This window comes from Apus apus, chromosome 10, assembly GCF_020740795.1.
Source record: "Apus apus isolate bApuApu2 chromosome 10, bApuApu2.pri.cur, whole genome shotgun sequence".
Lineage (NCBI taxonomy): Eukaryota > Metazoa > Chordata > Aves > Apodiformes > Apodidae > Apus > Apus apus.
Genome location: NC_067291.1, coordinates 1,262,415 through 1,276,941, shown reverse-complemented (window position 1 = coordinate 1,276,941; position 14,527 = coordinate 1,262,415). Strand labels below are relative to the sequence as shown.

The 14,527-nt window shown below is 45.5% G+C and overlaps 1 protein-coding gene across 1 annotated transcript in view; it reads right to left on the bottom strand.

The window, feature by feature from the left end:
* The window catches only part of ARIH1 (ariadne RBR E3 ubiquitin protein ligase 1), a 66,959-nt gene that overhangs the window by 27,470 nt on the left and 24,962 nt on the right, over positions 1–14,527 (bottom strand). The window contains exons 2-3 of the mRNA XM_051628389.1: positions 14,197–14,264; positions 4,235–4,379 (exon numbers count right to left, since the gene is read on the bottom strand). Coding sequence (XP_051484349.1) covers positions 4,235–4,379; positions 14,197–14,264 — 213 coding nt within the window. The remainder of the gene's footprint in view (positions 1–4,234; positions 4,380–14,196; positions 14,265–14,527) is intronic.

The following is a 14,527-nucleotide window of genomic DNA, read 5'->3' as shown; positions in this document are numbered from 1 at the left end:
AGGTATCTGATGCTTCACAGATGGTGCTGTGGCCAAGTGAGACCCCCTGAAGATGCAGGTTATGGTAGAAAAGCCCCAATACCTGCAACTTTTGGGATGCAAACAGCACACAACCAGCCTGAAGATGGCAGTGATTTTTTTTCCAGAATTATGGCTTCTCCACATGTGAAGGGAAGCAAGTACACACTAGGGGATCATCCCTTACTGAACCTAAGCACTCCTGCAGCAAGCACAGGAGGAAGCAGTAGAGAACACAGGCAGACACACAGCTTTGTTTAAGACTCCTTTCAGTTATTTCAGGCAGTGAAAAGATTTGCTCAATTCCCACATAAAAGGCAGCAACCACATTTCCTCTCAGGCTGCAAAGCATTCAGAGTATCTTTCAACTCATTTCTTTACTTTGAGGGCTCTGCCAATTATTTTTGGCTAAGCTGACAGCAGATGTCAAGGGAGCAAAAAAAAGGCCAATGTAAAACCACCAAGTGTAAAGGGTAACCAAGGGCTGAAACAGCCTGTTACCCTGGGGACAGCTCTACTTCCACCCTAACTCATCACCTACTTGTCTTGTGACAGCAAGTGCTGGCAATGGGATGCTGCCATTCAATACCTGTCCCTGCTCCTCTGGTAGCATCCAGCTGATCAGAGAAGGGATCAGCTGCTCCAAGAAGTGTTTACCATGATAGCCCCACTGAGGATTTCTTTAATTTCAGTAGTTACAACAGCACTGACAGGCTGAGTGTGCTGTGTCCTTAGGACAAACAGCTGGGACAACAGCACCACGTATCTCCAACACTGTCCCACCAGAAGCCTTCATCTCAAAGTGGGACCTGAAGGGCAAGATTCAAGAGAGGAGGTGAGCAAAGCCATGACCTGGGAGACCTTAGAGCACCTTCCAGTGCCTGAAGGGGCTCCAGGAAAGCTGGGGAGGGACTTGGGACAAGGGCAGGGAGGGAGAGGACAAGGGGGAATGGATGAAAACTGGAAGAGGGGAGGTTGAGGTGAGACATGAGGAGGGAATTCTTCCCTGTGAGGGTGGTGAGAGCCTGGCCCAGGTTGCCCAGGGAAGCTGTGGCTGCCCCATCCCTGGCAGTGTTGAAGGGCAGGTTGGATGGGGCTTGGAGCAGCCTGGGCTGGTGGGAGGTGTCCCTGCCCATGCAGGGGGTTGGATCTAGATGTTCTTTAAGGTCCCTTCCAACCCAAACCACTCTGGGATTCTATGACCCTCTATATCCTGTCCTCACCAGAAAGGATTTTGCCTGAAATAACTACTGGGAATTGACACAGGTAAATGGGACCCAGAGGAACTAAAATATCTCCTCTAAGTTTTCAAACCATGAGGGTGACAAGGCTGCCTTGAGAGCATCAAATGCTTTGTTTTGCAACTGCTTCCCCAAAATATCAAGTCTCAGTTCTTTGGAGATGACTGAAGAGCCATAAAGATGTGCTATTGTCCTTACATGTGCTTCAAAAGGCAGACAAATGCCTCCTGCAATGAATATTCACCCTCTTGTGGGGTGAAGACTCCTACACTCCTGTAACAGCTGTATGTTGTAACATTTCTTGGTAGGTGCTACTTCAAACTCCCAGCTTTCTGTAGGCTGGGAGGTGCTCCCAGAAGAAAGACTGCTTTTTCAGGGAGGGGGGAAATAGCTGACCATTGCAAGAGGATTCAAAAGCTGAGATTTTAGGTTAGGTATTGAACAAAACAGATTTCAAACTAGATGGCTTATGGTCACCTTAGACACAAAGACACTAAAGCCTTTTAAAGAGGGAGCCAGAAATACTAGGTTTTCCTTTATGCTCTAACTTTCACAGAATCACAGAATCACTTAAGTTGGAAAAGACCTTCAAGATCATCAAGTCCAACCATTAACCCAACTCTACCAAGTCCAGCACTGAGCCATGTCCCCAAGCACCACATCTAGACGACTTCTAAACACACCCAGGGATGGTGACTCAGCCACCTCCCTGGGCAGCCTGTGCCAGTGTCTGACCACAATTCCAGTGAAAAAGTTCTTCCTAATGTCCAGTCTAAACCTCCCCTGGTGCAGCTTGAGGCCACTTCCTCTTGTTCTATCACTGGTTACTCGTGAGCAGAGGCCAGTGTCTATCTGCTTACAACATCCCTTCAGGCAGTTGCAGAGGGTGATGAGGTCTCCCCTCAGCCTCCTTTTCTTCAGACTAAACAGCCCCAGCTCCCTCAGCTGCTCCTCATAAGATTTGTTCTCAAGGCCCTACACCAGCTTGGTCACCCTTCTCTGGACACACTCCACCACCTCCATGTCTGTCCTGTCTTGAGGTGCCCCAAACTGGACACAATATTTGAGGTGAGGTGTGCTTTGTGCAGTTCTTTCCAGTAACCAGAAAGCTGCTTGCCAGGCAGTGCTTGTACCCCCTGCCAGAGGAAGGTCCTCAGCTGTGAGTGCTGGGCATGTCACTCCCTCCCAGCACTGCATCTACATGAAAAAGGGGAGAACAACACAATAAGAACACGACATCTAAATTGGATGTTTCTAAGAGGACCTTTTCTCTCCCAAAATCAAAATTATTTTCTTACTACCCAACGTGTAAAGTCTGCAGTGAATAAACAAGAGGATTCTATCATGAAGAAGAGGGCTAGAGCAATTTCTCAAGTTATTCTTTTTCAAAGCCCTTCACACCAAGGAAGCAAGGATTCTCCTTGGCAGTTCTTCTCTCAAAAGGAAGTCAGTGCACACCAGGCTAATAAGGAGATGCACCAAATCTTGTGGTTATTGGCTCGAGAGCAACAGGTGATCTTAGCACTGAGAATCTCTGCAGCCTGGAGAAGACCCTGCTCTGCCTGCTCCAGCCCAGGTCACCCTGCAGCAGGGGCACTTCATTCCAGGCTACTCATAAAGCCCAGAGCTCACAGGGGTTTCCAGTCTGGCTAAAAATCAAGTTCATAAAACACACCCAGAACAGGAGAATGTAAGGGCTCTTTGCTTTTTAAAGGCCAGGCAGATGTTTCTGGAGGGTCAGGACAGCTCTACGAGGAACAGTGAGTTCCAAGAAAGGAAGAATTCCTTCTGTATGCCAGCACCCTGCCTTTTGGCAAAGCCTCAGTTGGACAATCATGTCGGGGCTTTTCCACTAATCTAGTTTTCTTCCAGGATCTCCCACCATTCTGTCCAGCCCCTGGAAAGTCACAGCAAGCTGCCTGCCTGTACAAAACAGAGAAGAAATCTGGACCTCTGATTATCACTGAATCGTTTGGGTTGGGAGGGACCTTAAAGATTATCTAGATCCAACCCCCTGCATGGGCAGGGACATCTCCCACCAGACCAGGTTGCTCCAAGCCCCATCCAACCTGCCCTTCAACACTGCCAGGGATGGGGCAGCCACAGCTTCCCTGTGCAACCTGGGCCAGGCTCTCACCACCCTCACACTCCAGAATTCCCTCCTCATGTCTCACCTCAATCCCCCTCTTCCAGTTTTCATCCCTTCCCCCTTGTCCTCTCCCTCCCTGCCCTTGTCCCAAGCCCCTCCCCAGCTTTCCTGGAGCCCCTTCAGGCACTGGAAGCTGCTCTAAGGTCTCTCTGGAGCCTTCTCTTCTCCAGGCTGAACAGCCCAAACCTCCCAGCCTGTCTCCAGAGCAGAGCTGCTCCAGCCCTCTGATCAGTTTGTTGTTTGTGCACAGCTATAAAAGAGAAGCACCATCACCCATCTGACCACAAACCAGAAGGCTGCTTTAGAACCCCAGTAAGCACTTCCACCTGAATCTTCTCCAATTAAGAAGGCAGTGCACAAACATGCTAAAGATCCAAACAGATATCCATATGGGTTGTGTTCTCTGAACAGCACAACTTCATTTTACTTCTCCTCCTACTCCATTTCATTACAGGCTTTCTAGCTTGACCATTTTGCATCATTATTTACTACTTTTATAAGCTGCTTCCTTAAATTCTATTTAATTTTGCCAACCATGCCTTCCATGTATTTTTTCTATCATGTATGATGTATTTGCAGGTCTCAGCTGGTATCTGATCTTTGTAAAAACGCTTGTTTTTTTTCTGAAGAACTTGACTACACTGCTGCCCAGACCCCACCACCCTCAAAGGCTTTTGCTGAAGAGATAATAATTTCATTTGAAATACAATCCCATTTTGGGTAAACGAATACTGATGGAGGTTTCTTTAAACAATAAAAAACAGAGTTAAGTTTCAAAGTTGGGGGAGTTATTGGTCAGTGACCACCTTGGCTACCAGGTACTCACCGAGTTTGGGTAGTTCAGATAGCAGATCTGACAAGGCATATCCTGGGCTGATGACCTTGTGTTCATCTGGCGCGTCCGAGACTTTTTACTTGGATTAATGACATGACACTCTGCAAAGAGCTTCTCCAAGTTGCCATCAAAGTACCTGCAGAACACATGCAAGAGAATGGAAAGTTAAGTCACTTCCCTCTAAGTCATTTTTCAAATTTTCTTTGGGAGTTAAATATACAGGGTTGGTTTTAATACTTTGAAAAGCTCACACACTCACTGCTTTTGATAAACAACTACCAAAACACAGCACAGCCCTGACCACACGGGTGAAGATCCTTCTCCCAGAGGAGAAGGACCTGGAGACAGTGGTGGACCAGAAGTTTAACGTGAGCCATCAATGTGCACTTGCAGCTGAGAAAGCCACCATGTCCTGGCCTGCATCAAAAGAAGCACGGCCAGCCAGTCCAGAGAGGTGATTCTCCCCCTCTACTCTGCTCTGGTGAGACCCCACCTGGAGCACTGTGTCCAGTTCTGGAGTCCCCAGCATAAGAAGGACATAAAACTCCTTGAGTGTGCCCAGAGGAGGCCACGAAGATGCTCAGAGGGCTGGAGCACCTCCCCTGTGAAGACAGGCTGAGGAGGTTGGGGCTGTTCAGCCTGGAGAAGAGGAGGCTCCGTGGTGCCTTTATAGCAGCTTTCCAGTATCTGAAGGGGGCCACAAGAAGGCTGGGATAGGGCTTTTTACACAGGTGTGTAGTGAGAGGACAAGGGGCAATGGTTTGAAGCTTAAAGAGGGGAGATTCAGGTTGGACATTAGGAAAAAGTTCTTTCCTGTGAGGGTGGAGAGAAGCTGGAACAGGGTGCCCAGGGAGGTTGTGGATGGCCCATCCCTGGAGGTCTTCAAGACCAGGTTGAATGGATCTTGGAGCAACCTGGTCTAGCAGGAGGTGTCCCTGCCCATGCAGGGGGTTGGATCTGGATGATCTTTGAGGTCTCTTCCAACCCAAACCATTCTATGATTCTATGACTGGACAACTGCATCACTTCTGAGATCTGGGCTCGAACTGCAGCTCCTGAGAACACAGGTACTTTCAGTTCTTCAGCTGCATTTCAAATCATTCACGATCCTCCACAGTGATTTCTTGGCATTGAAACTCCAGGACAGGAACCCGAAGCAACAGTGCTTACTTCAGGACATGAGGACACCTTCCTAAAGCACAGGTGTGGTGCCCCAAATTTCAATTCCATTTTCAGCTTAAGCCTTTGGTTTTTCCCTAATATTCTCATTACTACCACATCAAAGAGGGGGCAGGAAGCAGCAATTGGTCATGCTTTGAGACTCAGCAGGTCCCTCTTTCCTGCACTTCGTGTTTTCCTCCATGTGCTCAGTCTACATGATGTGTGCCCCAAAGAGGTCCTGACCCCAATTCTGGCCCTTCCTCCTCTGATCCAAGCAGAAATGCATCAGCAGGTCAGACTCTTGGTTCAGCTGATGGAGAACTTCTGCACAGTCACCAGCTCCCATTAAGGCAACTGCAGGACTGTGTTTCACACAGCTCAGGCATCTCCAAAGTTTGGGAACAACTGCTGCTCAACCAGGCATCTATCAGACCAGGACTCTTGATCTCCAGTTAGGCCAGTCTTCATATTCACACTAAACACCTTGCCCACATCCAAAGCCTGCAGAGGCAATGCACAGTCTCCCTCTTGGGCCAAAATCCAAGCCATGGGAGAATCTTTTGTCTCCAGACAGAGATATTTTGACAGCCTCCAAAGAAAACGCAATTCCTGGTTTCCAGTACTTGCAAAAATTAGATCTCATGGAAGAGAGGATGTTAAACTGGTTGGGGGGAGATGAATGGGCACTTTTTATTTCCTATTCCCTTATGGAAAATATATATATATATCAGTTTGGTTTACATTCTTACAGAAAGCTCCTAAACTCAGTGAGGACCAGTTTTGAAAAAGGCACTAGTAGGCAGGTCAGCCACTTCCCAGCATCAACACATCACTATCTTCCTCCAGTCTGCAGCAGCTGCAAAGAACTATTCAAATCTGCTAATTAACCAGCTAACCTTGCTGCATACCCATCCCTCATTCAACACCAGTAAACCAGTCATTCGCCTCCCCATCATCAGCAAGTTAAATCCAAGTTGGGACCTACCAAGGGAAAACAAACAAACACCAAACACATCTGAACATACCACTGTCACATGTAAGACCAGACAACTTCAGCACACAGGCAAGGCTGTTTTTATAAGACCTAAAAAAACCCCAACTATCTGCTGTCCATTAATAGACAGAAAAGAATCAAGACTTTCTGCTGGGCAAGGAATTTAGAAGGTGTGTCTCAAAAATGTGGGACTAAGCCTGGTATACAACACTAACCTAAACACCTCTGGACAGATCATCTTTCCTGGGATGCATCAAAAGCAGCATGGCCAGCAGGGCAAGGGAGGGGATTCTTCCGCTCTACTCAGCTCTGGTGAGACCCCATCTGGAGCACTGTGTACTCTGGAGCCCCCAGTGTAAGGACAGGGAGCTCCTGGACCAAATCAAGGAGGCCACAGAGATGAAGCAAGGGCTGGAGCAGCTCTGCTGTGGAGACAGGCTGGGAGAGTTGGGGTGTTCAGCCTGGAGAAGAGAAGGCTCCAGAGAGACCTTAGAGCACCTTCCAGTGCCTGAAGGGGCTCCAGGAAAGCTGGGGAGGGACTTGGGACAAGGGCAGGGAGGGAGAGGACAAGGGGGGATGGATGAAAACTGCAAGAGTGGAGACAGAGGTGAGACATGAGAAAATTCTTTGCTGTGAGGGTGGTGAGACGCTGGCCCAGGTTGCCTAGGGAAGCTGTGGCTGCCCCACTCCTGGAAGCATTGAAGGGCAGGTTGGATGGGGCTTGGAGCAACCTGGGCTGGTGGGAGGTGTCCCTGCCCATGCAGGGGGTTGGATCTAGATGATCTTGAAGGTCCCTTCCAACCCAAACCATTCTATCATTCTATTCCCCACAAGTCCCAAATCCACAGCAGCTCTCCCACAGCACCTGCCACCAAGACTGGACTTTCAGCAAGAAAGGGTTAATTTCACAGCTGGTTCACGTTTCTTATGCAGCTCACATACTTTAGATCTTAATTTTCAAGAGACTGGATTTGGAAGGTAGTGGTGAATTCTGGCATTGCAGCACACAGGAGACTTTGCACTGCTCTTCAATGTTAGCTTAGGGATTTATCTCCACCAAGTCATTTTGTTTGCCTTCAGGATTACTTATAACTAGAAAATTTTAGCAAGTGAATTCAGTGAGGTCCTAGTATATGGAGTATTTGTTTATTAAAGAGTTATGGATAAATATTAACTCTGCAAATGTTTTCCAGCCTTCGAGCTGTTCTTACATGCAGCATGACCAGTGTAGGACATCCTCCCTTTGCAGAGCAGACGAACAGTTGGGTGTGATGTTTGCAAAGAACATAGTTTTGAAGACAAACACTATGATGCAGCTTTAATACTGGCACTTCTGGTCAGCCAAATGCTTATGGATATATTGGAATGGTGGGCTTTTTTTAAGGGTGCACATCCTCATCAAGAACCTGACTAGTTGCACCAGGGAGTTCCTATCTTTGCAAAAACCCTGAGCCATGACACCTACTGCCCTAAGCCAAGATACATGGACAGAAAGTCTCCAACAACTGCTTTTCACCTGGAATTACCTCTCCCCTCTGAATACCAATGGGTAACTTATTCAGAACAAGCATTTCCTTCCCAGGGTTTCAGTAGTTTCTCAATAAGAGAGAGAAAGTAAGTGATGTGACACGGTGTGTTTCTTGGGGCTAAAGGCTAGTGATAAAAGTAACTCAAATAAAATGCACAGATCTTATTGTCCTTGAGTTGTTGGAGTCCTTAACCAATTTAAAGTATCCAAAGCACCCACACGCTGCAGAGCACACAGGTACAAGAGCCACAGCTCACATGAAATGGTTTCCACCTCAGAAGTGCCTGGTTTCTTCTTCACTTACACAGCAGAAACAAACAAGTCAGCTGAGAGACTCAGCCAGGGCTGTGCAGAGGAGGGAGAAAATTAATTTAAGGGGAGAAAAGAAAAAGCTTAAGTTTTGCCTTTTTAACTCTGCTGCACTAATTGTTCCAGCATTCACTCTGCTCTTTGGGACTGCCCCTTGTAAACCTCACCAGTGTTGTGGAGAAATGCGGGATTAAGAATTCCTCCTTCCCCATCCTGTTTTCTGGGAACGTTTGCTTTCTTTGTGTGCCAGGATGAGCTGACCCAGTAATCTCCACATCTGCCTGCACCCGTCTCGGACTCAAAATCACATTTCCACTGGGCAGTAAGGAAACAAGAACTCTAGAAAGGACAGAGGGAAACCTTGATCTCCCTGAAAACCCACAGCTGCAATGGGCGCTGCAAAGTCCAACACTCTCTAACTGCTCCACCACTCCTTATGCAAACAGACCAAGGGCTCAGTCGAAACCCTTCCAGTCCCTTTGATGAAACAACTCTGAATTCCTGTGACCAGGCCTTTTTGCCACTTGTTCAAGCACTAACACAGACCATCCATTCAAGCACATCTCCCTTTGACCTTCCTGTGTTTTTCCATCAGAGGATTCACAGGCAGCAGCTGTAGTGCCAGCACAACTTCTCACATGACATGTCTCCACTTCCCTATCCCAGCAAACCTTCTCAACCACTGTTTTCTATTCATCCCCTCTGAACCCAAGGAAAGCAAAATAAACACAACCCTGGATAAGACTTCATTACAATCTCACCTACATTTCTCCTATGGAGATCCCAAATTATGTCTCTATCTCTCCAGAACTCCATCTCTCTGTTGATGAGACCTCTTGTGACATCTTGCACCACTTTCATTGCTAGGATCCTCCCAGCTGTCTGTTGTTTTCCTGTATGATGTATGGATCCTCCTCCAAATCAAATGCCTCCAAACACATTTGTGCCAAGTCATTAATTAACACTAACAAACATCCGAAAATTAACTGATAAGGGACTTAATACTAGGTTCCACCTAGTTTGCTACTTCCCTTTGAGCAAAGTAACTTCATACAGACCATCCTAAAAGCTGAACCAATGTATGTTATTTTACATCATATAGCTGCATGCCATCACCTCTGCTCTGGAGCAAACATCTTCATTCCCTCTTTACTTCCTTCGCAACTCCAGGGCTTGATTTTTTCATTCTTCAGCTTCTCACCACTGAAGGGCTGCTTCCTGGCAGCTCACTCCTTAGTTTCATCTTAGGGAGGAGCACAACACCTTTAATAGCCTTTTAAGCGTCAGGGTTGTTCAGCCTGGAGATGAGAAGGCTCCAGGGAGACCTTAGAGCACCTTCCAGTGCCTGAAGGGGCTTCAGGAAAGCTGGGGAGGGGCTTGGGACAAGGGCAGGGAGGGATGGGACAAGGGGGATGGATGAAAACTGGAAGAGGGAGATTGAGGTGAGACATGAGGAGAAAATTCTTGAGTGGGAGGGCAGTGAGAGCCTGGCCCAGGTTGCCCAGGGAAGCTGTGGCTGCCCCATCCCTGGCAGTGTTGAAGGGCAGGTTGGATGGGGCTTGGAGCAACCTGGGCTGGTGGGAGGTGTCCCTGCCCATGGCAGGGGGTGGGACTGGATGATCTTTGAGGTTCCTTCCAACCCAAACAAATCCATGATTCTCTGACGTTAAATCTTCTGTCCTCCTCTCCCCTTGCAATGCAGGTATCTGGTAATTCCAGCATTTCTGATACTTCAGAAATATTATGGGCTGTTCAATCATCATTAGATTCTCTGCTCAATACAACTGACTTCAAACACCCTGTTCTATTAGTTTATCAGAACTCATTCTCTTCATCACAGACCAAGTTGTTTTCTCTCCTTTAAAATGAACAGACATGAGTGTATTATTTTCAAGTTCTTCTGTAATTTCTTCACTGCTTCCTAACACCTAACCCATAATAATAGTACCCAGTGTCTTCAGCAGAGGGATCAAGCTGTCAGTTTATTTCCTCAAAATGCCCTGCTGTTGGTAACTGCCTAATCACAATTTTCTAGACATACTCCCTTGGATAGGATTTGATTATCAAAGATAAAAAACCTTTTCACGAAATAAAAATTGCTTCTAGTACACACTTTGGGATATTGACTTTAGTGAAAGGGCATTTGTGAATGACAGAGAACCAGTGCACTTGCAAGGAAAGATTTCTTCATTACAAAACCCCTGCCACATGCTATTTTTCACCTGTTCAGAATCGTGTTAAGCACTTACTTGCCCAAAGGAAAGCAGGCAGCCAGGTACCTACTGAGAGGAGTCAGACCCTGATGCAATAGGAAGAGGCAATCTGGGCTAGCAGCCAAGCCACCAGGGCCACCCTGGCATCTGTCCTCTGCTCAGAGGGAAAGCAGCCACGTGGCCACCAAGATAAGCCCCTAGGACAGGCTGCAATGCCTCTGTTTGTACCTCCAGGGATTAAATTGGGCCTTTGGTTACATGCTCAATGACTTTTTTTTTTTTTAAATGACCAGGGGAAGGCACACAAAGCAGCAGAGTTGCATTTTAATCTCTTCATCATGAGGATGTTCATCTCCAAAATTCCTCTCAGAAGGAAATCCTCAGGAAGGGTGTGATGAGCCATGGTAACACTGGAAGGTAACTGAAATAAAGTCATCAGCCAGAGCACTTCCTTCACTGATTCCTGAGGTTACCTGGGGAATCTGCACCTGCTACTCTCCTGTACCTATTAACCAAGCTCACGAGACAGAGGAAAACATAGTATTTAACATATTTAACATCTTGATTCTCCAAAACACGTGTGGCACATCAGAAGCTGAACTTGAGTACTTCCTCCAATAACAAGTCCATCCAAACACCAGTTTTGCTTTTGGACACAGTTAAATCATCAGTGTTTCAACACTGGATAGGACAGTTTTTCAATTGTGGCAATTTCATTTTAAGGGGAATAAATACCTGTAACATATCTGCCCTCTTAGTAACACAATGCAAAGCTGGCACAGAAAACAACAACCTGCTTATTAAAAATATGCATAACAGCAACAAAAAAGAGGTTTTACATGTTTTAAAACATGGACATTTTCATCTCATGAGCTCAGACCTCGTCACACTCAAGACTTAGTGAAAAAGAAGCCACTTTATCTGCTTAACTACAGGCCAAGTTTGATAAGTCTGCCTGTTGGATCGTGCTGACTCATGATGAACTAGGGTGAAAGAGACACTGTCCAGACCCTGCACAGATGTGACATCAGGCAACCCAGGTCAAGCTCTGAGCTGGTGTGAAATCAAGTACCAAAAATTGCACCCAAACATTTTATCCTACCAAGCATTAAAATCACCCAGACTGCAGACAACAGAGATGTCCTGTCAAGTCTTTCTAATGGTTATTGTGAGCAAAAGAGGCCAAATTTATACCAGATCAAGTGTTTCAAGTCAGAGCCCCCCAGAAGAAAAAAAAAAACAACACACTAATTTTTTGGGTCAGACACTGAAAACACAGTGAATGGGCAGTGTTACTTTCCTGGTCAAAGTAAGTTTTGGGGGTTTATCCCTTAAAAAAACCCAGCATTTAAATTTATATTTTTCCTGATTGGAACGTGCCTCTCCACAAATGCTTCCCAGTGGATTTCAGCTTGTTTACACCAGCACAACACTGCACTAAAACTCGCTGGACACACACAAAGCCAAACAAGTCTCAGAAGTGATTTCTGCTCTACAAGACCAGCCCACTGTAAATTTGGGCTTTATCAGCTTGTCAGATTCATCTGAACATGAACAACCTCTCTTTTGGTAAAAAGCTGTGATCTGCAGTGAGCTCATGGCATCATTTCCAACTCTATCAGTGTCCCAAACTGATTATTTTGCATCCTGGCTACTGAAGCCTCACACCCCTGCCTTCACCTAGCACTGCAGCAATCACATCATCTTCAACACCAAGAACCAGATCTCAGGCTTCTGGTGTAACAGAGCTGAGCATCAGCAGAGAACTGCAAAGGGCATCCTGGGAGTATCTGGTGAGGAAGTGACAGAAAGCAGCACCAGGTACTTGAGAGAAAATGTTTTAAGTGTTTTTCTAGTACAAAAGGACATCAATCAGCACCAGAACTGTGACTACTACAGGGTTGTATAAGCAAAGGTCACACATTATATTACTCACAGAAGTAATCCTATAGAATTAAGATAAGTATTTTAATGAATATGTACCAAGAGTAAATGTTTACCTGTGGACTTTGTAAATATTTAAGTGTACTTAAAGTGTTTTGGTTGGAAACTGTAAAAGCCTCCACCATGATAACTCACACAGAAGTGGCTGACACCTCCCTCTGAAAAAACCTACAGTCCAAATTATGCATTTCTTTTTTAAATTTATGGCAACCTTAACAAACAACCTTTCTGTAAGAAGGGGGAAAAAAAAAATGATTAATGGGATGACATTTCAATACACTTACGTAGAGGCATCTCAAAGTGAGATGGAAGTAGCCAAGGAGAGTGAACTTTAGCCTGACCAAAGAACCAGCACAAGAAAAATCAAATACAAATAAGTGGAGACACACTATAGAGAAGGAACTAAATCAGAAGGCTTAACAGTTGCAGTCAGCCTCAATGTGACTATATTTGTAACACAAAGCTTCTGTACTGCCAACATGAACTAAAAGAGGTCAGTCTCACGAAAATAAAGCAAAGAGTAGAAAGCTTTAAAAAATACAGTCAGTTCATTTAAAAAAGTAACAAAAAAACCTAGGCCAAACAAAAACATAAGATATACCTGAGCACAATCACTAACTGAAGTGTTGCACCAAGGGGGCTAAAGGTGTCCTAAAGCTATTATCCCAGGAGAGTGGAAATATTTCAACTTCAAAACTACCTGTAGCAAACTGAAAATCTGTTGATGTTCCAAACTTGCAACCCATGTAAAAGATCACCAGGGGAAACTGGCTCAGCCCCCAGCACAGAGCTGTTAACTGGTATTGATCAGTGCCACAGCAGGGCCAACAGTGGGTTCTGTTTTACAGGCTACAAAGCTTCCTATATCCTCATCCCCTGATCATTAGGCAAAGGAAATGGTCATCCAAAGAAGGCCCAACAATCCTACCAGGCTCAGAGTCCTTCTGCCTTCCCACTTCTGTCTCTTAATAGTTAAGACCAACAAAGACCATAACAACCACTAAGTCCCTGTACTGCCTTTACCATTCATCCTGGTCCAGACCAAATCTCCCCCCAGCTTCTAGAATTCTGCAGCTCCCTCACACTCCCTTCAGCAGCAACAATGGCATTGGGGGAAATAAAGTGCATTACTACTGTAGCTAGATTTGACTTCCACTGTATAACAACCACCTAAAAAAAAGCACCTTTACCAGCAACATTCCCCATGAGCTGGGAATCAAAAATGAGAAGTGACCATAAAACACTTGGCTCTGAGGGGGAGGGAGAAGCAAAATTCAAACCATTATTTACACACACACTAAAAAAACCCCTAGAGCTGCAAAGATGAAGACAAGGCAGATGCACTTTACTAGCACCCTTTATCAGTCAAGAACAATTTGGTCTCAGCATGACTAACAAATAAACACGTCAGGAATACACATGCTAGAATGACATACAAGAGCAACTGAATCCAAAACAGTTGCAGGGGAACAGGGACTTGTCCCTGCTTGCTTTTTTCCACAGCCTCTGAAAATCCTGTGCCTGTGTGTGTAAAATGGAAGGCACCATTTTCTCCAAGGGGCAACTAAATTCCAAAACTTCTCTGAAGTCTAACTAGTATTAACAATATTAAAACAAGGAGTCACTAGTTAAAGGCTGCTACAGGGGGAACATTTAGAGCTTACACAAGATACATACGTGTATATATCTTATGGAAGTATATACTGCCACACACTGTGCATTCTTGCATTCTCATTTATCCAGTAATAAACATTTCTTGCAGGTTGGAAGCAAAATGAGGCGGTGAGCTAAGATGGTTGCTTACCTCTCCATCAGCTTCTCTTTATCCCAGTTGAAATGGCTAAGCAGTATTCGAGTAATAGTCGCTGGATTCTGCAGAAAGAAAAATAATAAGTAATTGAGTAACTCCTTGAGCAAGTTGGTATCCTGCTAGGAGAACACCAAGCAGTTTTGAATAAGCAAATGGGGAAATCAGCATCTAGTAACATGTACTGCCTGCACAAATGATGTTAACCAACCTAGACTGGAAAACAGGTTGGTGTGACAGACAGAAAAATTGGAAAAAAAAAATCATCTCTATAAAGCAAAATTACTATATACAATGAGAATAGGGTTGAGCAGTTAAGGAACAGGTG